This window comes from Lates calcarifer, unplaced genomic scaffold (genome assembly GCF_001640805.2).
Source record: "Lates calcarifer isolate ASB-BC8 unplaced genomic scaffold, TLL_Latcal_v3 _unitig_3773_quiver_1650, whole genome shotgun sequence".
Taxonomy (NCBI): domain Eukaryota; kingdom Metazoa; phylum Chordata; class Actinopteri; family Centropomidae; genus Lates; species Lates calcarifer.
This window is the reverse complement of record NW_026116518.1, coordinates 7045-33785: the sequence shown is the minus strand read 5'-3', so window position 1 is coordinate 33785 and position 26741 is coordinate 7045. Positions and strand designations below refer to the sequence as shown.

The following is a 26741-nucleotide window of genomic DNA, read 5'->3' as shown; positions in this document are numbered from 1 at the left end:
ACATGCCCATTCAACATGGAGTATAGAGAGTGTGGTAGTCCCTGTACTGACACCTGTTACTGACCTCCAGAGAAGCCAAGTGTGTGAGGAGCACTGCATAGATGGATGCTTCTGTCCACCTGGTAAGTTCCCTGATTTTAAAACCAGCACAGATGACATTAGGAGCTGTTTTTTCTACTATACAACCACTATAATACTTGATTTGTGCTCTTAAATTTAGTGATTGGTGTGCAGAATTTTTCATTTATGCTGCCGAATTACTGTCAAGTTATTATAACAACAGAAGCTGAAGTTATAGTTTGAGCACCAGGATAGACCCCTGTGGTATGAAGCTCCCTACAAATACTGAATTAATTTCTTCACATTCACTGTTAGGTATTTCCAAACAAAATATGTGGGTGGTGTTTAGATAGGAGTGGGATTTCAATCAAGTCCTACAGATGTGGTTTGATCGCTCTAAATGAGGCATTGCTTTGTGAATACAGTATAATGCTGATTTGTACAAGGTGTTGCCAGCTTAGATTTGGCAATCTTTAGCACCCATGTAGTGACTTTTTGTTTCCTCTTAACCCCTTCTCACTGGTTTGGTTTACTTGACTTTTTAAATAAAAAATTACATGTCTGAGTTTATTCCAGTGTTGTTGTGGTACTTAGCGCCACAGTTTCCACAATGTATCTACAATGTTTCTACAATATATTACGATGCCTGTTGTTGAGATGATAGCACCTTGAAAAATAACAGCAAACGATAAAGGTTCTGGAGTTACCAGGTTTTCTGCATTGTTTGGTCGTAAAATGTGATCTGATCTTCATCTAGTTCACAAGTCAAAAGACACACAAACAGTTAGAATCTTTCATGTTTTCATTGAAGACACTCATTAAACAGTGACAGTGAGGGTGGGCTGAGTGAACTGTTGGATTTAATAACTGGTTGAACCTCCTTTGGATTAAAATTTTGGATCATGGATATCTTCATTTCAGCATCACATTCTTTAGATGTCTGGTCTGAACGGCTCTCTGGGGTCATTCCACAGTATTTCTTTTGGGTTAAAGTCTGGGTCCTGACTGGACAGAGTTTCTTTGTTTGTAGTCATTCTGTATTGGATTTACTTTGATGTTTAGGGTCATGTCCTGCTGCATCACCCAACTTTTTACTGAGCTTCAGCTGGTATACAGCCAGACATACAGACATTTTCTACTCAATGATTGCAAGCTGTTCAGGCCCAGCTGTCATGAGCTGCAGTGTGTTGTTCTCTAACCACAGTCATTCTTTATATATATATATATGTCCTTGTCCATTTTTCTTTATGCACTTATCACAACCTTATATTGGATGTAGGTTAGGTTGCAATCAGCTGGGTGCATATTTATCACTGTGTAGCCTGATGTACTAGTGTAATTGTAATTGGGAGTACAAATTAAGATTCTTGTGCTCTTATTTTTCCCATGACACCCACTGTACTCTTTGCACTTGGAGTACTCTGGTGATAAAATAAGTCATAAAAAATATTTTACAATACTCACACATTTATAGCTTTTGTAGTGTTTGCTCTGTGCAGAGCAAACACTACATTTTATTGTTGTTATTGTTGTTGTTCTAACTATGTCATTATGTTTCTTCCAAGGGACTGTCTTTGACGATATTTCACAAAATGGGTGTATTGCTGCTGACCAGTGCTCCTGCTTACACAATGGCAACACATACAAACCAGGGGAATCATACTCAACAACATGTCGTAGCTGGTAATCACTTCCTTATCTTCATATTTATATTAAAAGCATGTGTATTAAAGGTTGTCTGTCCAGTTGAACTAACTAAACTCTGTTGACAGTACCTGCACTCAGGGTGAGTGGATATGTAAGGATCTTGACTGTCCTGGTATCTGCTCCATACTGGGTGGATCACACATCTCAACCTATGATGACAAAACATACACTTTCCATGGAGACTGCTCTTATCTTCTCTCCAAGGTGTGGAAATCAAACTTAATTTATCCTTCGAATGACACACATTACAGTACGATAAATAAGATTTTGAGAACAGCCTGTGATTAAATGTATTTTTATTTCCTTGACTTTAGGTAATGAATGGAACTTTTATAGTCCTTGGTGACCTGGTCAAATGTGAGAAATCAGATAAATCAACTTGCCTGTCTGCAGTCACTCTACTACTGGCAAAAGAAAAGGTAAAATTACCGTATATTGTGGTTTGCTCTTAACATCATTGACATTTTTCTCCACGTCATGTTTGGTGGAAGTGTGTCTCCTGATGTTTTTATCAAGTCATTTTGTCATTTTTTTCCCCACTGAAGATGATTGTAATTAAAGCCAACGGACAGGTCTTCCTTAACAAACAGATCTCTCAACTGCCTCTTTTCATGGGTGAGTGATTTGTTCTTGTAGGTGTTCATTCTAATGTCAATTCATGACAATTTGCTCAAAGTAAAACAGTTTCTCTACTCACTGTGAAAATGTTCTTTCCACCACAGATGACATTACAGCCTTCAGCCCATCGACATTCTTCATTGTAATCCACACCACCTATGGACTTGATCTTGAGATTCAACTCACACCCATTATGCAGGTTTACATCAAAGCCAGTGTGTCCAATAAGGGAGAACTCAGTGGTGTGTTTTGATTCTTCAGTACTTAATAGTGTAAAATAATCACCTTTTGCAAGGAGTACTTCAGTGAGTGTTAAGTCAAAGTATCTTTGTCCAGGCCTTTGTGGAGATTTTAATGATGTTGAAGCCGATGACTTCAGAACCACAAATGGATTGATTGAGGGAACAGCTGGGACATTTGCCAACACATGGAAGACCAAACCAAGCTGCCCTGATGTGACACCTAAACTAGGCGACCCCTGCACTTTGAGCATAGCCAAAGGTAGGTCACAGACAGTATGCTCCAAATTCCAATGTAATTCTTTAACTCTCTGCCAGTAAATATGTTTAATTGTTTTTGTAGAGAAATTTGCCAAAAACTGGTGCTCCTTGCTGTCAGACCCAAGAGGGATTTTTGCCAACTGTCATTCTGAAATAGACCCAGAAACATATGAAGCTGTAAGCTGTTTTTTCTTTTTTTTGTATACAGTCCAATGTATCAGTGTGTATTCATGTATTTGTGTTATTTTAGTTATTAACAATTAAGCTTTTCATGTTGCTTCTACCTCTCTCTGCAGTCTTGTATTTATGATACTTGCGCCTGTGAAAACAGTGAGATGTGCATGTGTGCTGCCATATCCTCCTATGTCCATGCATGTGCTGCTGAAGGTATCTTACTGAATGGATGGAGGGACACCGTGTGCAGTAAGTTAAACTCAAACTATAACAAAGTGAAATAAATGCAATCTGTATTAATTTGTTCAGGCCTTAAGTAAATTGTTTCCTTTCAACAGAGAAATACACAACTGACTGCCCGTCTACTTTGGTGTATGACTACCAGATGGAAAGCTGTGGTCGCACCTGTCGCTCTCTCAGTCAGTCAGACTCAACATGTGAGGTTAAATTTACACCACTTGATGGTTGCGGCTGTGCTGAAGGAACTTATCTAAATGAAAAGGGAGAGTGTGTGTCAGCCCCACAATGCTCCTGTCATGTGGGAGAAACAGTGATGCAGCCTGGGCAGGTCATCAGTGCCTATGGACAAACTTGGTGAGGATTTCAATTTTTTCAGTAAAATTAAAGCAGAACAGTATTTTTTATTGTAATAATTTGAGGTATTTTATTAGTCAGCAGATGGTAGTGAGATAACAGATTTTTTTTGTCACTCTGTGACATAAAATTGAAAAAGTAGTATATATACATTTGAGTGAACAGGAGAAAGATGTTTGCAAGGGTTTCCTCTCTGGACTGGTTTTGCTGGAAACAGGTGTTTCCAGAAACAGTTGTGTCACTTAACTATCCTGGAAACATTAAACTGCCCATGCCAATGTAATTACTGTATTTGTCCGTTGCTTTCAATGTAGCTTATGTGTAGATAATGACTGAATGACAAAGCAGGAAATCTTGCTGAAAATAACCCTGATTTTATTGCCCCTCAACCCCGTGTTGGTTCTCCTGATCTCAGTACTGGTTTCACCTCTGCGTCAATTGACTGTCTCCACTCAAAAGAACCTGACAAATGCATTTTTTCACATTTGGCTAAAGTCACACTTAGAGCAGCCTAAGAAGAACTGCAGATTCTAAAGGCTAGGCAATCTTAAGAAACACTGTTTGTTTCATTTTAGCAAGAACAAGAACAGACAAGCAATAACAAGAAAATGTAATTCTCCTCTTTGTCCTGTCCTTTGTCCTTGTCTGTCTTTCTATGAATTTCAGCTCCTGCCATGCTGGAAAATTAAGCTGTAAAGGAGGCCATGTGTATGAATGTAAGTACTACACACTCAGCTCATCATTGTATTCCTTCTACAGCAAGGAATACTATGAACAACACCAAGCATACAGTGGATTCCTTTGTAACACACTATCATTATCATTAGCATGCACCGATCCAATGGTTTTCTTCAACTGCTCCAGTGCAAAGCCAGGTGACAAGGGATCAGAGTGCCAAAACAGCTGCCAGACTCTGGACACAGAATGTGTAAGAATGTGACACTGGTTCATGAGGGTTGTTGAATATAATAAAGTAGCAGAATCACATGTTAAATGCATTACTGTTACACTGTGTAGGTCAGTACAGAGTGTATCTCTGGCTGTGTATGTCCTGCTGGCCTGCTGTCAGATGGTAAAGGAGGCTGTGTTGAGGAGGAGGACTGTCCCTGCCCATATAATGGACAATACTATAATGCTGAGCAGACTGTCAAGGTGGACTGCAATACCTGGTGAGCCGTCTTATCTCACTGTGATACAGTGCTGTGTCGTTTCACTGTTGTGTCTTTTTTAAATGGGGATATGTACCTTGATATTATTTCATCCTTTTAAATCATAGCACTTGCAAAAACAGAAACTGGATTTGCACAGATCATGAATGTGATGGAACCTGTACCATATATGGAGAAGGGCATTACATCACTTTTGATGACAAGAGATTTTCCTTTAATGGAGACTGTGGTTACGTCTTCACTCAGGTATAGCACATACCCCTGTTTAGTATTTGGGATTTGTCAAAAATCAGCCATGTAATACTATGTCAATATCTTGCAGGATTACTGTGGGGACAATAACTCTGGCACCTTTAGGGTCCTGACGGAGAGCATCCCATGTGGAACAACTGAAAGCATCTGCTCCACTGCTATCAAGCTCTACTTGGGGGTACATAACACTATTCAATGTAATTAAAATAAAAATGCTGAAAATAACTAAGTGTGATTACAAACAAGTATGTTGTGTTTTCTTCAGAACAAAGAATTTGTTCTTTCAGAAGAAAATATCAGAGTTATTCAGCAAAACAATGGGGAAGACATACCTTATCACATCAACACTATGGGTATATATCTTGTCATTGAGGCAAAGAATGGTCTTGTTCTCATCTGGAATAAGAAGACAACACTGATGATTAAACTCAGCTCCACATTCAAGGTAGGTGAGCAGATTTACAGTACAAGTAGTTAGATAGATGTTAATAAAGTTGTCATTTTACAAATTAATTAGATCTTGTTTGATCCCAGGGCAGAGTATGTGGTCTGTGTGGGAATTATGATGGGAATATCAAGAATGATTTCACCACCAGAAGCAAAGAAGTTGTGGTTGATGCCCTTGTGTTTGGAAACAGTTGGAAAGTTTCACCAACCTGCCCTAATGCAAACTCATTAAAAAATCCCTGCAGTTTGTACTCACACAGGCAGGCATGGGCAATAAAACACTGCAGCATTATCAACAGTGAAGTGTTTTCTATTTGCCATTCAAAGGTAAGAAAACAGAATATATTTAAGTATAATTCAGCCTCAATGTGCGTTTACAATGGTTTCTTTCAAAAAGGTGGATCCCCAAAACTATTATGATGCCTGTGTGAGAGACACATGTGCCTGCAATACAGGGGGAGATTGTGAGTGTTTCTGCTCAGCTGTAGCAGCCTATGCAGCAGCCTGTGATAAGGCAGGAGCCTGTGTGAAATGGAGGACTCCCACAATTTGCCGTGAGTGTTTTTGTGTATTTGTTTTTCTGTCAGGAGAAAAAAATAATTACAATATGTGATCATAATCATCATCTGTTGACATCAAAATTTTAAATATACAATTTGCAAATAAAACCTGGCTCTCATTTTATTATTAAGTTTCATATTTAATGTTCAAGAACTATGAAATTAACTATGTTAATGTCCTTTTCTTTTGTTTCATTAGCTGTGTTTTGTGATTTTTATAACCCTGATGGAGAGTGTGAATGGCACTACGAGCCTTGTGGAAAACCATGCATGAAAACATGCCGGAATCCCTCAGGAATATGCTACAACAAAATTCCACCATTAGAAGGTACAAATGACATGAAAGGAGTAGTATTTTATTTTAAAGCTACAGTAATCCAGGCAAAGTTGACCGATGCAAACATGCAAACTCCTTTCTTTCTTTCTTTAACAAGTTTGCACTTGTCACTGATATTTCATTTTCAACACTCAGATTTCACCTGTGGTTTGGTTAGATTTCCTCTCTGTACCTATTCTATTCTAGTTTTCCAATTCATACTCACATTTCACCTTTTAAGGTTGCTATCCAAGATGTCCCCCTGAAAGACCTTATTTGGAACAAGCTACCATGAAGTGTGTATCAAAGGAGGAATGTGGCTGCTATGACGATGAAGGGAATCATTATGAGGAAGGGAAGCGTATACCATCAAAGGAAAATTGTCACCAGTGGTAGGACACTTTCTGTCTTAGTGATGCTGCAGTTGGTACAAAAGTCAATGATAATGATGTTTTTACAAAAGCTATTACAATGAAATAATGTGGTTATGTCACACAGTCATGTTATTTAGCTGTTAGCTATATGGCTTTAGCATGTACAGTTTATAAACTTATGATTATGTGTATCAGGAAGATAGAAACATAAAGCAATAAAATGACATACAACATATTTATATATATATATTTTTTTTTTAGATTAACTTTTCTTCTTTCACTCACATTTCAGTTTTTGCTCTTCAACAAAGGTAGACTGCAGCTATGCTGTCCAAGGTGAGTAGGATGCACGTTGTTGTAATTTTAAGTATTTCTCTTTGTCTCAGTTGTAAATGGGAAAGCTATATGATATTCATATTAAATGAAAAGACAACAGACAGAACTAATCTGTTGAAACAAAGATTTGTATAATCCCTTCTCTTGTCTCGCAGCTTGCACTTGTACACATAAAGGACGTATATACAAGTATGGAGATAAGATCTATGAAACACATGATGGAGATGGAACCTGTATCTCTGCTGTTTGTGGAAAAAATGGGACTACTATCAGAGAAATAACACCTTGCACTACAACTCCACCCACCCAGACATCGACAACAACAGCCTTTATTTTCAGCACAACTGGTAAGAATGAGAATCTTAATATGCACAGCATATTAAAAGCACAGTTGTGGAATGTTTCTGGTTAGTAGATTTTGACCTTTTTAAAAATAATTGATGATTTAGTATGTTATTTTTTTCACAATGATAGAAAAACCAATCACAACATCCACTGAAATGACCATGAAAACAACAAATCGAATCTCTACCACTCCAAGTGTCACAACTGAAAAACCAACAGTGACAGAAAGTCCCACTACTACAACCACAATCACAGAAAAATCCACCACAGCACCCACAGAAAAGACTACTACTTCAGCGACAACAGGAAAACCTATCACCACCACAAAAACACAATCAACAGCAGCCACAGAAAAGACTACTACTTCAGCAACAACAGAAAAACCCATCACCACAACTCCCAAATCAACAGCAACCACAGAAAAGCCTTCCACTGTCATATTAACCACAACAAAACCCAGCACAACATCCACTAATTGCTTTGTTTGTAAGTGGTCAGACTGGACAAGTAATGGTTACCCTGACACTAACCCAGATGGTGGAGAGTATGAAACCTTAGACAAAATTACCGATCCAGATCTAAATACTTGCAGTAGACCATTGGAAATAGAATGTAGAGCAACACAATACAAAGACGTACCTTTGAATGAACTAGATCAGAAAGTAACATGCAATCCAGTAGATGGACTGATCTGTCATAACAAAGATCAAAGTGTACCTTTTACTTGTTTTGACTATGAAATACGAGTCAAATGTTGCATCAATATGTGTAAGTCTTCAACCACTGTTACAACTTCATCAACAACAACCAAAGAAACAGCAGCCACAGAAAAGCCCAGTACCAAAGCTCCCACAACTACTGAAAAACCAACAGTGACAGAAAGTCCCACTACTACAACCAAAATCACGGAAAAATCCACCACAGCACCCACAGAAAAGACTACTACTTCAGCGACAACAGGAAAACCTATCACCACCACAACAACCCAGTCAACAGCAGTCACAGAAAAGCCCAGTACCAAATCCCCCACAACCACTGAAAAACCAACAGTGACAGAAAGTCCCACTACTACAACCACAATCACAGAAAAATCCACCACAGCACCCACAGAAAAGACTACTACTTCAGCGACAACAGGAAAACCTATCACCACCACAACAACCCAGTCAACAGCAGCCACAGAAAAGCCCAGTACCAAAGCTCCCACAACTACTGAAAAACCAACAGTGACAGAAAGTCCCACTACTACAACCACAATCACAGAAAAATCCACCACAGCACCCACAGAAAAGACTACTACTTCAGCGACAACAGGAAAACCTATCACCACCACAAAAACACAATCAACAGCAGCCACAGAAAAGACTACTACTTCAGCAACAACAGAAAAACCCATCACCACAACTCCCAAATCAACAGCAACCACAGAAAAGCCTTCCACTGTCATATTAACCACAACAAAACCCAGCACAACATCCACTAATTGCTTTGTTTGTAAGTGGTCAGACTGGACAAGTAATGGTTACCCTGACACTAACCCAGATGGTGGAGAGTATGAAACCTTAGACAAAATTACCGATCCAGATCTAAATACTTGCAGTAGACCATTGGAAATAGAATGTAGAGCAACACAATACAAAGACGTACCTTTGAATGAACTAGATCAGAAAGTAACATGCAATCCAGTAGATGGACTGATCTGTCATAACAAAGATCAAAGTGTACCTTTTACTTGTTTTGACTATGAAATACGAGTCAAATGTTGCATCAATATGTGTAAGTCTTCAACCACTGTTACAACTTCATCAACAACAACCAAAGGAAGGTCCACAACAACCTCTGTAATTACTACAGAAAAAGGCAGCACAAGTTCTGCCACAATCACAGAAAATCCCACAACAACCGCAATCACAACAAAACCTTCCACTACTTCACCAGCCACAGAAAAGCCTACCACACTAACAACATTTACAGAGCCGCCAATTACCACTACTGTTACAACAACAAAAACACCCACCACAGCAACTCCAGAAGTTGTTACACATACAACGGTTACAACAGTGGAATTAACAAAACCTGTGGTCAAGAGTACAACAACAACCACAGGAAAACCCACCACTACAACCAAAATCACAACAAAACCCGTCACTACAGCATCCGAATCAACAACAGCCACAGAAAAAAACACCCCAGTAGTCACAGAAAAGCCCAGTACCAAAGCTTCCACAACTACTGAAAAACCAACAGTGACAGAAAGTCCCACTACTACAACCACAATCACAGAAAAATCCACCACAGCACCCACAGAAAAGACTACTACTTCAGCGACAACAGGAAAACCTATCACCACCACAACAACCCAGTCAACAGCAGTCACAGAAAAGCCCAGTACCAAATCCCCCACAACCACTGAAAAACCAACAGTGACAGAAAGTCCCACTACTACAACCACAATCACAGAAAAATCCACCACAGCACCCACAGAAAAGACTACTACTTCAGCGACAACAGGAAAACCTATCACCACCACAACAACCCAGTCAACAGCAGCCACAGAAAAGCCCAGTACCAAAGCTCCCACAACTACTGAAAAACCAACAGTGACAGAAAGTCCCACTACTACAACCACAATCACAGAAAAATCCACCACAGCACCCACAGAAAAGACTACTACTTCAGCGACAACAGGAAAACCTATCACCACCACAAAAACACAATCAACAGCAGCCACAGAAAAGACTACTACTTCAGCAACAACAGAAAAACCCATCACCACAACTCCCAAATCAACAGCAACCACAGAAAAGCCTTCCACTGTCATATTAACCACAACAAAACCCAGCACAACATCCACTAATTGCTTTGTTTGTAAGTGGTCAGACTGGACAAGTAATGGTTACCCTGACACTAACCCAGATGGTGGAGAGTATGAAACCTTAGACAAAATTACCGATCCAGATCTAAATACTTGCAGTAGACCATTGGAAATAGAATGTAGAGCAACACAATACAAAGACGTACCTTTGAATGAACTAGATCAGAAAGTAACATGCAATCCAGTAGATGGACTGATCTGTCATAACAAAGATCAAAGTGTACCTTTTACTTGTTTTGACTATGAAATACGAGTCAAATGTTGCATCAATATGTGTAAGTCTTCAACCACTGTTACAACTTCATCAACAACAACCAAAGGAACAGCAGCCACAGAAAAGCCCAGTACCAAAGCTCCCACAACTACTGAAAAACCAACAGTGACAGAAAGTCCCACTACTACAACCACAATCACAGAAAAATCCACCACAGCACCCACAGAAAAGACTACTACTTCAGCGACAACAGGAAAACCTATCACCACCACAACAACCCAGTCAACAGCAGTCACAGAAAAGCCCAGTACCAAATCCCCCACAACCACTGAAAAACCAACAGTGACAGAAAGTCCCACTACTACAACCACAATCACAGAAAAATCCACCACAGCACCCACAGAAAAGACTACTACTTCAGCGACAACAGGAAAACCTATCACCACCACAACAACCCAGTCAACAGCAGCCACAGAAAAGCCCAGTACCAAAGCTCCCACAACTACTGAAAAACCAACAGTGACAGAAAGTCCCACTACTACAACCACAATCACAGAAAAATCCACCACAGCACCCACAGAAAAGACTACTACTTCAGCGACAACAGGAAAACCTATCACCACCACAAAAACACAATCAACAGCAGCCACAGAAAAGACTACTACTTCAGCAACAACAGAAAAACCCATCACCACAACTCCCAAATCAACAGCAACCACAGAAAAGCCTTCCACTGTCATATTAACCACAACAAAACCCAGCACAACATCCACTAATTGCTTTGTTTGTAAGTGGTCAGACTGGACAAGTAATGGTTACCCTGACACTAACCCAGATGGTGGAGAGTATGAAACCTTAGACAAAATTACCGATCCAGATCTAAATACTTGCAGTAGACCATTGGAAATAGAATGTAGAGCAACACAATACAAAGACGTACCTTTGAATGAACTAGATCAGAAAGTAACATGCAATCCAGTAGATGGACTGATCTGTCATAACAAAGATCAAAGTGTACCTTTTACTTGTTTTGACTATGAAATACGAGTCAAATGTTGCATCAATATGTGTAAGTCTTCAACCACTGTTACAACTTCATCAACAACAACCAAAGGAACAGCAGCCACAGAAAAGCCCAGTACCAAAGCTCCCACAACTACTGAAAAACCAACAGTGACAGAAAGTCCCACTACTACAACCACAATCACAGAAAAATCCACCACAGCACCCACAGAAAAGACTACTACTTCAGCGACAACAGGAAAACCTATCACCACCACAACAACCCAGTCAACAGCAGTCACAGAAAAGCCCAGTACCAAATCCCCCACAACCACTGAAAAACCAACAGTGACAGAAAGTCCCACTACTACAACCACAATCACAGAAAAATCCACCACAGCACCCACAGAAAAGACTACTACTTCAGCGACAACAGGAAAACCTATCACCACCACAAAAACACAATCAACAGCAGCCACAGAAAAGACTACTACTTCAGCAACAACAGAAAAACCCATCACCACAACTCCCAAATCAACAGCAACCACAGAAAAGCCTTCCACTGTCATATTAACCACAACAAAACCCAGCACAACATCCACTAATTGCTTTGTTTGTAAGTGGTCAGACTGGACAAGTAATGGTTACCCTGACACTAACCCAGATGGTGGAGAGTATGAAACCTTAGACAAAATTACCGATCCAGATCTAAATACTTGCAGTAGACCATTGGAAATAGAATGTAGAGCAACACAATACAAAGACGTACCTTTGAATGAACTAGATCAGAAAGTAACATGCAATCCAGTAGATGGACTGATCTGTCATAACAAAGATCAAAGTGTACCTTTTACTTGTTTTGACTATGAAATACGAGTCAAATGTTGCATCAATATGTGTAAGTCTTCAACCACTGTTACAACTTCATCAACAACAACCAAAGGAACAGCAGCCACAGAAAAGCCCAGTACCAAAGCTCCCACAACTACTGAAAAACCAACAGTGACAGAAAGTCCCACTACTACAACCACAATCACAGAAAAATCCACCACAGCACCCACAGAAAAGACTACTACTTCAGCGACAACAGGAAAACCTATCACCACCACAACAACCCAGTCAACAGCAGTCACAGAAAAGCCCAGTACCAAATCCCCCACAACCACTGAAAAACCAACAGTGACAGAAAGTCCCACTACTACAACCACAATCACAGAAAAATCCACCACAGCACCCACAGAAAAGACTACTACTTCAGCGACAACAGGAAAACCTATCACCACCACAACAACCCAGTCAACAGCAGCCACAGAAAAGCCCAGTACCAAAGCTCCCACAACTACTGAAAAACCAACAGTGACAGAAAGTCCCACTACTACAACCACAATCACAGAAAAATCCACCACAGCACCCACAGAAAAGACTACTACTTCAGCGACAACAGGAAAACCTATCACCACCACAAAAACACAATCAACAGCAGCCACAGAAAAGACTACTACTTCAGCAACAACAGAAAAACCCATCACCACAACTCCCAAATCAACAGCAACCACAGAAAAGCCTTCCACTGTCATATTAACCACAACAAAACCCAGCACAACATCCACTAATTGCTTTGTTTGTAAGTGGTCAGACTGGACAAGTAATGGTTACCCTGACACTAACCCAGATGGTGGAGAGTATGAAACCTTAGACAAAATTACCGATCCAGATCTAAATACTTGCAGTAGACCATTGGAAATAGAATGTAGAGCAACACAATACAAAGACGTACCTTTGAATGAACTAGATCAGAAAGTAACATGCAATCCAGTAGATGGACTGATCTGTCATAACAAAGATCAAAGTGTACCTTTTACTTGTTTTGACTATGAAATACGAGTCAAATGTTGCATCAATATGTGTAAGTCTTCAACCACTGTTACAACTTCATCAACAACAACCAAAGGAACAGCAGCCACAGAAAAGCCCAGTACCAAAGCTCCCACAACTACTGAAAAACCAACAGTGACAGAAAGTCCCACTACTACAACCACAATCACAGAAAAATCCACCACAGCACCCACAGAAAAGACTACTACTTCAGCGACAACAGGAAAACCTATCACCACCACAACAACCCAGTCAACAGCAGCCACAGAAAAGCCCAGTACCAAAGCTCCCACAACTACTGAAAAACCAACAGTGACAGAAAGTCCCACTACTACAACCACAATCACAGAAAAATCCACCACAGCACCCACAGAAAAGACTACTACTTCAGCGACAACAGGAAAACCTATCACCACCACAAAAACACAATCAACAGCAGCCACAGAAAAGACTACTACTTCAGCAACAACAGAAAAACCCATCACCACAACTCCCAAATCAACAGCAACCACAGAAAAGCCTTCCACTGTCATATTAACCACAACAAAACCCAGCACAACATCCACTAATTGCTTTGTTTGTAAGTGGTCAGACTGGACAAGTAATGGTTACCCTGACACTAACCCAGATGGTGGAGAGTATGAAACCTTAGACAAAATTACCGATCCAGATCTAAATACTTGCAGTAGACCATTGGAAATAGAATGTAGAGCAACACAATACAAAGACGTACCTTTGAATGAACTAGATCAGAAAGTAACATGCAATCCAGTAGATGGACTGATCTGTCATAACAAAGATCAAAGTGTACCTTTTACTTGTTTTGACTATGAAATACGAGTCAAATGTTGCATCAATATGTGTAAGTCTTCAACCACTGTTACAACTTCATCAACAACAACCAAAGGAAGGTCCACAACAACCTCTGTAATTACTACAGAAAAAGGCAGCACAAGTTCTGCCACAATCACAGAAAATCCCACAACAACCGCAATCACAACAAAACCTTCCACTACTTCACCAGCCACAGAAAAGCCTACCACACTAACAACATTTACAGAGCCGCCAATTACCACTACTGTTACAACAACAAAAACACCCACCACAGCAACTCCAGAAGTTGTTACACATACAACGGTTACAACAGTGGAATTAACAAAACCTGTGGTCAAGAGTACAACAACAACCACAGGAAAACCCACCACTACAACCAAAATCACAACAAAACCCGTCACTACAGCATCCGAATCAACAACAGCCACAGAAAAAAACACCCCAGTAGTCACAGAAAAGCCCAGTACCAAAGCTTCCACAACTACTGAAAAACCAACAGTGACAGAAAGTCCCACTACTACAACCACAATCACAGAAAAATCCACCACAGCACCCACAGAAAAGACTACTACTTCAGCGACAACAGGAAAACCTATCACCACCACAACAACCCAGTCAACAGCAGTCACAGAAAAGCCCAGTACCAAATCCCCCACAACCACTGAAAAACCAACAGTGACAGAAAGTCCCACTACTACAACCACAATCACAGAAAAATCCACCACAGCACCCACAGAAAAGACTACTACTTCAGCGACAACAGGAAAACCTATCACCACCACAACAACCCAGTCAACAGCAGCCACAGAAAAGCCCAGTACCAAAGCTCCCACAACTACTGAAAAACCAACAGTGACAGAAAGTCCCACTACTACAACCACAATCACAGAAAAATCCACCACAGCACCCACAGAAAAGACTACTACTTCAGCGACAACAGGAAAACCTATCACCACCACAAAAACACAATCAACAGCAGCCACAGAAAAGACTACTACTTCAGCAACAACAGAAAAACCCATCACCACAACTCCCAAATCAACAGCAACCACAGAAAAGCCTTCCACTGTCATATTAACCACAACAAAACCCAGCACAACATCCACTAATTGCTTTGTTTGTAAGTGGTCAGACTGGACAAGTAATGGTTACCCTGACACTAACCCAGATGGTGGAGAGTATGAAACCTTAGACAAAATTACCGATCCAGATCTAAATACTTGCAGTAGACCATTGGAAATAGAATGTAGAGCAACACAATACAAAGACGTACCTTTGAATGAACTAGATCAGAAAGTAACATGCAATCCAGTAGATGGACTGATCTGTCATAACAAAGATCAAAGTGTACCTTTTACTTGTTTTGACTATGAAATACGAGTCAAATGTTGCATCAATATGTGTAAGTCTTCAACCACTGTTACAACTTCATCAACAACAACCAAAGGAACAGCAGCCACAGAAAAGCCCAGTACCAAAGCTCCCACAACTACTGAAAAACCAACAGTGACAGAAAGTCCCACTACTACAACCACAATCACAGAAAAATCCACCACAGCACCCACAGAAAAGACTACTACTTCAGCGACAACAGGAAAACCTATCACCACCACAACAACCCAGTCAACAGCAGTCACAGAAAAGCCCAGTACCAAATCCCCCACAACCACTGAAAAACCAACAGTGACAGAAAGTCCCACTACTACAACCACAATCACAGAAAAATCCACCACAGCACCCACAGAAAAGACTACTACTTCAGCGACAACAGGAAAACCTATCACCACCACAAAAACACAATCAACAGCAGCCACAGAAAAGACTACTACTTCAGCAACAACAGAAAAACCCATCACCACAACTCCCAAATCAACAGCAACCACAGAAAAGCCTTCCACTGTCATATTAACCACAACAAAACCCAGCACAACATCCACTAATTGCTTTGTTTGTAAGTGGTCAGACTGGACAAGTAATGGTTACCCTGACACTAACCCAGATGGTGGAGAGTATGAAACCTTAGACAAAATTACCGATCCAGATCTAAATACTTGCAGTAGACCATTGGAAATAGAATGTAGAGCAACACAATACAAAGACGTACCTTTGAATGAACTAGATCAGAAAGTAACATGCAATCCAGTAGATGGACTGATCTGTCATAACAAAGATCAAAGTGTACCTTTTATTTGTTTTGACTATGAAATACGAGTCAAATGTTGCATCAATATGTGTAAGTCTTCAACCACTGTTACAACTTCATCAACAACAACCAAAGGAACAGCAGCCACAGAAAAGCCCAGTACCAAAGCTCCCACAACTACTGAAAAACCAACAGTGACAGAAAGTCCCACTACTACAACCACAATCACAGAAAAATCCACCACAGCACCCACAGAAAAGACTACTACTTCAGCGACAACAGGAAAACCTATCACCACCACAACAACCCAGTCAACAGCAGTCACAGAAAAGCCCAGTACCAAATCCCCCACAACCACTGAAAAACCAACAGTGACAGAAAGTCCCACTACTACAACCACAATCACAGAAAAATCCACCACAGCACCCACAGAAAAGACTACTACTTCAGCGACAACAGGAAAACCTATCACCACCACAACAACCCAGTCAACAGCAGCCACAGAAAAGCCCAGTACCAAAGCTCCCACAACTACTGAAAAACCAACAGTGACAGAAAGTCCCACTACTACAACCACAATCACAGAAAAATCCACCACAGCACCCACAGAAAAGACTACTACTTCAGCGACAACAGGAAAACCTATCACCACCACAAAAACACAATCAACAGCAGCCACAGAAAAGACTACTACTTCAGCAACAACAGAAAAACCCATCACCACAACTCCCAAATCAACAGCAACCACAGAAAAGCCTTCCACTGTCATATTAACCACAACAAAACCCAGCACAACATCCACTAATTGCTTTGTTTGTAAGTGGTCAGACTGGACAAGTAATGGTTACCCTGACACTAACCCAGATGGTGGAGAGTATGAAACCTTAGACAAAATTACCGATCCAGATCTAAATACTTGCAGTAGACCATTGGAAATAGAATGTAGAGCAACACAATACAAAGACGTACCTTTGAATGAACTAGATCAGAAAGTAACATGCAATCCAGTAGATGGACTGATCTGTCATAACAAAGATCAAAGTGTACCTTTTACTTGTTTTGACTATGAAATACGAGTCAAATGTTGCATCAATATGTGTAAGTCTTCAACCACTGTTACAACTTCATCAACAACAACCAAAGGAACAGCAGCCACAGAAAAGCCCAGTACCAAAGCTCCCACAACTACTGAAAAACCAACAGTGACAGAAAGTCCCACTACTACAACCACAATCACAGAAAAATCCACCACAGCACCCACAGAAAAGACTACTACTTCAGCGACAACAGGAAAACCTATCACCACCACAACAACCCAGTCAACAGCAGTCACAGAAAAGCCCAGTACCAAATCCCCCACAACCACTGAAAAACCAACAGTGACAGAAAGTCCCACTACTACAACCACAATCACAGAAAAATCCACCACAGCACCCACAGAAAAGACTACTACTTCAGCGACAACAGGAAAACCTATCACCACCACAAAAACACAATCAACAGCAGCCACAGAAAAGACTACTACTTCAGCAACAACAGAAAAACCCATCACCACAACTCCCAAATCAACAGCAACCACAGAAAAGCCTTCCACTGTCATATTAACCACAACAAAACCCAGCACAACATCCACTAATTGCTTTGTTTGTAAGTGGTCAGACTGGACAAGTAATGGTTACCCTGACACTAACCCAGATGGTGGAGAGTATGAAACCTTAGACAAAATTACCGATCCAGATCTAAATACTTGCAGTAGACCATTGGAAATAGAATGTAGAGCAACACAATACAAAGACGTACCTTTGAATGAACTAGATCAGAAAGTAACATGCAATCCAGTAGATGGACTGATCTGTCATAACAAAGATCAAAGTGTACCTTTTACTTGTTTTGACTATGAAATACGAGTCAAATGTTGCATCAATATGTGTAAGTCTTCAACCACTGTTACAACTTCATCAACAACAACCAAAGGAACAGCAGCCACAGAAAAGCCCAGTACCAAAGCTCCCACAACTACTGAAAAACCAACAGTGACAGAAAGTCCCACTACTACAACCACAATCACAGAAAAATCCACCACAGCACCCACAGAAAAGACTACTACTTCAGCGACAACAGGAAAACCTATCACCACCACAACAACCCAGTCAACAGCAGTCACAGAAAAGCCCAGTACCAAATCCCCCACAACCACTGAAAAACCAACAGTGACAGAAAGTCCCACTACTACAACCACAATCACAGAAAAATCCACCACAGCACCCACAGAAAAGACTACTACTTCAGCGACAACAGGAAAACCTATCACCACCACAAAAACACAATCAACAGCAGCCACAGAAAAGACTACTACTTCAGCAACAACAGAAAAACCCATCACCACAACTCCCAAATCAACAGCAACCACAGAAAAGCCTTCCACTGTCATATTAACCACAACAAAACCCAGCACAACATCCACTAATTGCTTTGTTTGTAAGTGGTCAGACTGGACAAGTAATGGTTACCCTGACACTAACCCAGATGGTGGAGAGTATGAAACCTTAGACAAAATTACCGATCCAGATCTAAATACTTGCAGTAGACCATTGGAAATAGAATGTAGAGCAACACAATACAAAGACGTACCTTTGAATGAACTAGATCAGAAAGTAACATGCAATCCAGTAGATGGACTGATCTGTCATAACAAAGATCAAAGTGTACCTTTTATTTGTTTTGACTATGAAATACGAGTCAAATGTTGCATCAATATGTGTAAGTCTTCAACCACTGTTACAACTTCATCAACAACAACCAAAGGAACAGCAGCCACAGAAAAGCCCAGTACCAAAGCTCCCACAACTACTGAAAAACCAACAGTGACAGAAAGTCCCACTACTACAACCACAATCACAGAAAAATCCACCACAGCACCCACAGAAAAGACTACTACTTCAGCGACAACAGGAAAACCTATCACCACCACAACAACCCAGTCAACAGCAGTCACAGAAAAGCCCAGTACCAAATCCCCCACAACCACTGAAAAACCAACAGTGACAGAAAGTCCCACTACTACAACCACAATCACAGAAAAATCCACCACAGCACCCACAGAAAAGACTACTACTTCAGCGACAACAGGAAAACCTATCACCACCACAACAACCCAGTCAACAGCAGCCACAGAAAAGCCCAGTACCAAAGCTCCCACAACTACTGAAAAACCAACAGTGACAGAAAGTCCCACTACTACAACCACAATCACAGAAAAATCCACCACAGCACCCACAGAAAAGACTACTACTTCAGCGACAACAGGAAAACCTATCACCACCACAAAAACACAATCAACAGCAGCCACAGAAAAGACTACTACTTCAGCAACAACAGAAAAACCCATCACCACAACTCCCAAATCAACAGCAACCACAGAAAAGCCTTCCACTGTCATATTAACCACAACAAAACCCAGCACAACATCCACTAATTGCTTTGTTTGTAAGTGGTCAGACTGGACAAGTAATGGTTACCCTGACACTAACCCAGATGGTGGAGAGTATGAAACCTTAGACAAAATTACCGATCCAGATCTAAATACTTGCAGTAGACCATTGGAAATAGAATGTAGAGCAACACAATACAAAGACGTACCTTTGAATGAACTAGATCAGAAAGTAACATGCAATCCAGTAGATGGACTGATCTGTCATAACAAAGATCAAAGTGTACCTTTTATTTGTTTTGACTATGAAATACGAGTCAAATGTTGCATCAATATGTGTAAGTCTTCAACCACTGTTACAACTTCATCAACAACAACCAAAGGAACAGCAGCCACAGAAAAGCCCAGTACCAAAGCTCCCACAACTACTGAAAAACCAACAGTGACAGAAAGTCCCACTACTACAACCACAATCACAGAAAAATCCACCACAGCACCCACAGAAAAGACTACTACTTCAGCGACAACAGGAAAACCTATCACCACCACAACAACCCAGTCAACAGCAGTCACAGAAAAGCCCAGTACCAAATCCCCCACAACCACTGAAAAACCAACAGTGACAGAAAGTCCCACTACTACAACCACAATCACAGAAAAATCCACCACAGCACCCACAGAAAAGACTACTACTTCAGCGACAACAGGAAAACCTATCACCACCACAACAACCCAGTCAACAGCAGCCACAGAAAAGCCCAGTACCAAAGCTCCCACAACTACTGAAAAACCAACAGTGACAGAAAGTCCCACTACTACAACCACAATCACAGAAAAATCCACCACAGCACCCACAGAAAAGACTACTACTTCAGCGACAACAGGAAAACCTATCACCACCACAAAAACACAATCAACAGCAGCCACAGAAAAGACTACTACTTCAGCAACAACAGAAAAACCCATCACCACAACTCCCAAATCAACAGCAACCACAGAAAAGCCTTCCACTGTCATATTAACCACAACAAAACCCAGCACAACATCCACTAATTGCTTTGTTTGTAAGTGGTCAGACTGGACAAGTAATGGTTACCCTGACACTAACCCAGATGGTGGAGAGTATGAAACCTTAGACAAAATTACCGATCCAGATCTAAATACTTGCAGTAGACCATTGGAAATAGAATGTAGAGCAACACAATACAAAGACGTACCTTTGAATGAACTAGATCAGAAAGTAACATGCAATCCAGTAGATGGACTGATCTGTCATAACAAAGATCAAAGTGTACCTTTTACTTGTTTTGACTATGAAATACGAGTCAAATGTTGCATCAATATGTGTAAGTCTTCAACCACTGTTACAACTTCATCAACAACAACCAAAGGAACAGCAGCCACAGAAAAGCCCAGTACCAAAGCTCCCACAACTACTGAAAAACCAACAGTGACAGAAAGTCCCACTACTACAACCACAATCACAGAAAAATCCACCACAGCACCCACAGAAAAGACTACTACTTCAGCGACAACAGGAAAACCTATCACCACCACAACAACCCAGTCAACAGCAGTCACAGAAAAGCCCAGTACCAAATCCCCCACAACCACTGAAAAACCAACAGTGACAGAAAGTCCCACTACTACAACCACAATCACAGAAAAATCCACCACAGCACCCACAGAAAAGACTACTACTTCAGCGACAACAGGAAAACCTATCACCACCACAACAACCCAGTCAACAGCAGCCACAGAAAAGCCCAGTACCAAAGCTCCCACAACTACTGAAAAACCAACAGTGACAGAAAGTCCCACTACTACAACCACAATCACAGAAAAATCCACCACAGCACCCACAGAAAAGACTACTACTTCAGCGACAACAGGAAAACCTATCACCACCACAAAAACACAATCAACAGCAGCCACAGAAAAGACTACTACTTCAGCAACAACAGAAAAACCCATCACCACAACTCCCAAATCAACAGCAACCACAGAAAAGCCTTCCACTGTCATATTAACCACAACAAAACCCAGCACAACATCCACTAATTGCTTTGTTTGTAAGTGGTCAGACTGGACAAGTAATGGTTACCCTGACACTAACCCAGATGGTGGAGAGTATGAAACCTTAGACAAAATTACCGATCCAGATCTAAATACTTGCAGTAGACCATTGGAAATAGAATGTAGAGCAACACAATACAAAGACGTACCTTTGAATGAACTAGATCAGAAAGTAACATGCAATCCAGTAGATGGACTGATCTGTCATAACAAAGATCAAAGTGTACCTTTTACTTGTTTTGACTATGAAATACGAGTCAAATGTTGCATCAATATGTGTAAGTCTTCAACCACTGTTACAACTTCATCAACAACAACCAAAGGAAGGTCCACAACAACCTCTGTAATTACTACAGAAAAAGGCAGCACAAGTTCTGCCACAATCACAGAAAATCCCACAACAACCGCAATCACAACAAAACCTTCCACTACTTCACCAGCCACAGAAAAGCCTACCACACTAACAACATTTACAGAGCCGCCAATTACCACTACTGTTACAACAACAAAAACACCCACCACAGCAACTCCAGAAGTTGTTACACATACAACGGTTACAACAGTGGAATCAACAAAACCTGTGGTCAAGAGTACAACAACAACCACAGGAAAACCCACCACTACAACCAAAATCACAACAAAACCCGTCACTACAGCATCCGAATCAACAACAGCCACAGAAAAAAACACCCCAGTAGTCACAGAAAAGCCCAGTACCAAAGCTCCCACAAACTACTGAAAAACCAACAGTGACAGAAAGTCCCACTACTACAACCACAATCACAGAAAAATCCACCACAGCACCCACAGAAAAGACTACTACTTCAGCGACAACAGGAAAACCTATCACCACCACAACAACCCAGTCAACAGCAGTCACAGAAAAGCCCAGTACCAAATCCCCCACAACCACTGAAAAACCAACAGTGACAGAAAGTCCCACTACTACAACCACAATCACAGAAAAATCCACCACAGCACCCACAGAAAAGACTACTACTTCAGCGACAACAGGAAAACCTATCACCACCACAACAACCCAGTCAACAGCAGCCACAGAAAAGCCCAGTACCAAAGCTCCCACAACTACTGAAAAACCAACAGTGACAGAAAGTCCCACTACTACAACCACAATCACAGAAAAATCCACCACAGCACCCACAGAAAAGACTACTACTTCAGCGACAACAGGAAAACCTATCACCACCACAAAAACACAATCAACAGCAGCCACAGAAAAGACTACTACTTCAGCAACAACAGAAAAACCCATCACCACAACTCCCAAATCAACAGCAACCACAGAAAAGCCTTCCACTGTCATATTAACCACAACAAAACCCAGCACAACATCCACTAATTGCTTTGTTTGTAAGTGGTCAGACTGGACAAGTAATGGTTACCCTGACACTAACCCAGATGGTGGAGAGTATGAAACCTTAGACAAAATTACCGATCCAGATCTAAATACTTGCAGTAGACCATTGGAAATAGAATGTAGAGCAACACAATACAAAGACGTACCTTTGAATGAACTAGATCAGAAAGTAACATGCAATCCAGTAGATGGACTGATCTGTCATAACAAAGATCAAAGTGTACCTTTTACTTGTTTTGACTATGAAATACGAGTCAAATGTTGCATCAATATGTGTAAGTCTTCAACCACTGTTACAACTTCATCAACAACAACCAAAGGAAGGTCCACAACAACCTCTGTAATTACTACAGAAAAAGGCAGCACAAGTTCTGCCACAATCACAGAAAATCCCACAACAACCACAGTCACAACAAAACCCACCACTACCATACCAGCCACAGAAAAAACCACCTCAACAACCATGGCAACACCAACCATAACTACCGAGAAGATCACTACAGCCACAGTTAAGTCTACCCCTGCAGTAACAACGGAAAAGCCTACTGTTGAAACTCCAACTGTAACACCTTCAACTCCTCCATCTTCAACATCTCGCCAAACAACCTTATGTTTCTGCAAGTACATGGATCACATTTTCTCTCCTGGTAAGCTATGTGCTATTATCATCAGTTGTTCATATTATTATTGTAATGTTTTGTGTGTGATCTATTATCAGAATCAATTTTGAGTTAGTTTGCTTTCCTTTTGGTTTCTGGCCAAAAATAAAGATTTAAAATGTGCTAAAACTGATGTATATATAAACAGTTAAATGCATGCTAACAAACACAATTGACTGTTCATCTCAGGAAAGGGTTGTCATCTTTATCGATGCAATAATAACTCTGCAATAGTTACTCTGATAATGGTATTTACATTGGAGCAATAAGTGACCACAGTCAGCAAGTTACCTTATTTCTATTGGTGTTGCGGCAAAAAATGCAGTTATTGAAACAATATGAATCCATGGTTTAATTATTTAAGATATTCTAGAGTTTAGAGAAGATGTGAACATGGATCTGCAATTAGACTTCTAATCATGAAAGCTGCATTATAAAGACAACTCTGACTTTACTCTTGTTTTTCCTCTCACATGATGAGTCATTTTGATCTACCTGCCTTGGGTTTTTCTCCTATAGGTAGCTTCATATACAATAAAACTGATGGAGAAGGCTGGTGTTTCACTGCATACTGCAATTTAACATGCAGCATCGAGAAGCTTGCTAGACCATGTCACTCCACCACTCCACCAGTACCTAGCACCACCATGTCAAGTTCTGGCACTACAACACAACCTGGCTCAACAACAGTCAGTACAATAACAGGATCAACAGCAACGCCTTTCAAAAACTGTTCATATCTAAAGCCACCTCGAAAGGTATTTAAATTATTTTATCTGAACATGTACATAAATAAGATTTCTATCATATGCTTTCAATGTGATAGTGAAGTTTTATCACAACTAGCTTTGCTTCCAGGGTTTCTATAACAGTCTTTGATACATTTGGGTAAGGGGAGGAGCTTATAAAACCTATTCAGCATACTCTCTTAAGTCTTCCAAGTTATCAGTGAAATTATCAACAGTGAAGTGTAACAACAATTTAGCACATAATTACTGATTCATTTAAATGCCTCTTATATATAACGTCTCTTTTGATTTTTACAACTTCCCTGAAAAAACTACAGTAGTGAAACAGAATCTGCTCATCATCATCTATCTTCTCCCAGTACTTGGAATACATTAGAACAAAGGCTGACTGTTGTTTTATTTCATTTAATTTCATTCATTAAGGTCCCAGTTAGCTTAATCAAAACTGAGGTTATTTTTCCAGGGGTCCAATCACACAATTAATGGAAAACAGAAAAACACTTTTGGACACTCCACAACAACAACTCACAATATACAAAACCAGATAGTGATATTAATATATAACCAAATAAACAACAAAGCAAATAGCTCTAAAAAATATTTTACAAGTAAGTAATAAAACATTGCTAAGTAACTGATATGTCACTTAAGGACATAACACCTTCAAATTAGCGTTATATCCATGTAAAATTCTTTCCTTGTTTCCTGAAGTACATAAATTATAGATGTGTATAAAATATGTATATTCTTTTGCTGTTAGTAGATTTCTAAAAGTTCTACTATACCATTTGCAGGATGGTGAGTCCTGGAAGCTACACAACTGCACCACGGAAACATGTGACAATGGCAGAGTAATCACAGAACATGTACCATGTAAACCAGTGACCATGCCTGTGTGTGAAAATGGGTTTGAACCAGTTAGGGTCTATGATGAAGAAGGCTGCTGTTTTCACTATGACTGCAAATGTAAGCTCAAATGAAAACATGCAACAGCAATTCAATGAGCATCTTAAAAGTGCTGAACATATGAGCAAAGTACAATATTTTTCTCTGACGTAACAGCAGTGTTCTCTCAATTTAATATTTGCAGGTGTTTGCAGTGGCTGGGGAGATCCTCATTATGTGACCTTTGATGGCCAATATTACAGCTTCCAGAAAAACTGCACATACGTCCTGGTCAAAGAGATCATTCCCAAATATAATTTTAAGATTCTTATCGACAATGAGAACTGCGATGCCTCTGGAGCTGTGACCTGTACTAAAGCCTTGATCGTGTATTACAAAGACTATGAAATTATTCTAACACAGAAGAGAATCCCAAAGACCGTAAACACGGTAACTACTCTCACAACAAACTATGTCTGCTTATTCTGATTATTTTTACTTGAATATATTGAAAGAAAATGCAGCGATAATCTGAAGAAAATGTTTTGTCTTGTGTCATGTATGGTGAATATGAAGAAACCTGAGGCCTGTTTAGAAAGAAAAGAAACTCTGACAAATGTTGCAAATGTTTAGGTGTACATCAACGGCAAGCAGGTATTCCCAACCTACTCTAATGAGGACTTCATCATCACAAGTACAACAGTTAAGCTGGTTTTGAAAATCCCAGCAATTGAAGCAGTTGTGCTATTCAAAGGGCTTTCATTCAGCGTTGACTTGCCATTTTCTCTTTTCCACAACAACACTGGAGGGACAGTGTGGTAAGTTGCTCATTGGTTTTCTGGTAGTATAAACAAGTTGAAAAGCAAATAAAGCTGCATGTTACACTGATAAATTAAAACTGTGCTTGAATAAATGTGAAAGTACTGATGGATGTACTAAATGTGGGTTGTAATCTGTCATGTTAATATTTATTTTCACAAGGTACCTGTGACAATAACAGGAAAAATGACTGCAGATTACCAAATGGCCAGATTCATCCATCATGCTCTGTGATGGGACATCACTGGTATGTGCCTGACAAGAAAAAGCCCTATTGTGAGAAGCCACCTCCTACACCAATACCAACACCAAGACCTACCACAAACACCCTGCAAACCTGCTATCTGTGA

At 40.3% G+C, this 26741-nt stretch overlaps 1 protein-coding gene across 1 annotated transcript; it reads left to right on the top strand.

Annotated features, from left to right (window-relative positions):
* LOC108894678 (mucin-5AC) lies at positions 1-26741 on the top strand. Its single transcript, XM_051068266.1, is given in 27 exon segments — positions 1-57; positions 59-122; positions 1626-1743; positions 1833-1971; positions 2082-2186; positions 2313-2382; positions 2490-2627; positions 2722-2886; positions 2968-3062; positions 3182-3308; positions 3398-3653; positions 4320-4369; positions 4481-4581; positions 4671-4822; positions 4930-5068; positions 5145-5252; positions 5340-5519; positions 5609-5848; positions 5919-6075; positions 6281-6409; positions 6639-6789; positions 7064-7107; positions 7263-7454; positions 7582-22624; positions 25836-26022; positions 26206-26266; positions 26554-26741. Coding segments are annotated over 27 exon segments (18441 nt in total). The 5' UTR covers positions 1-15.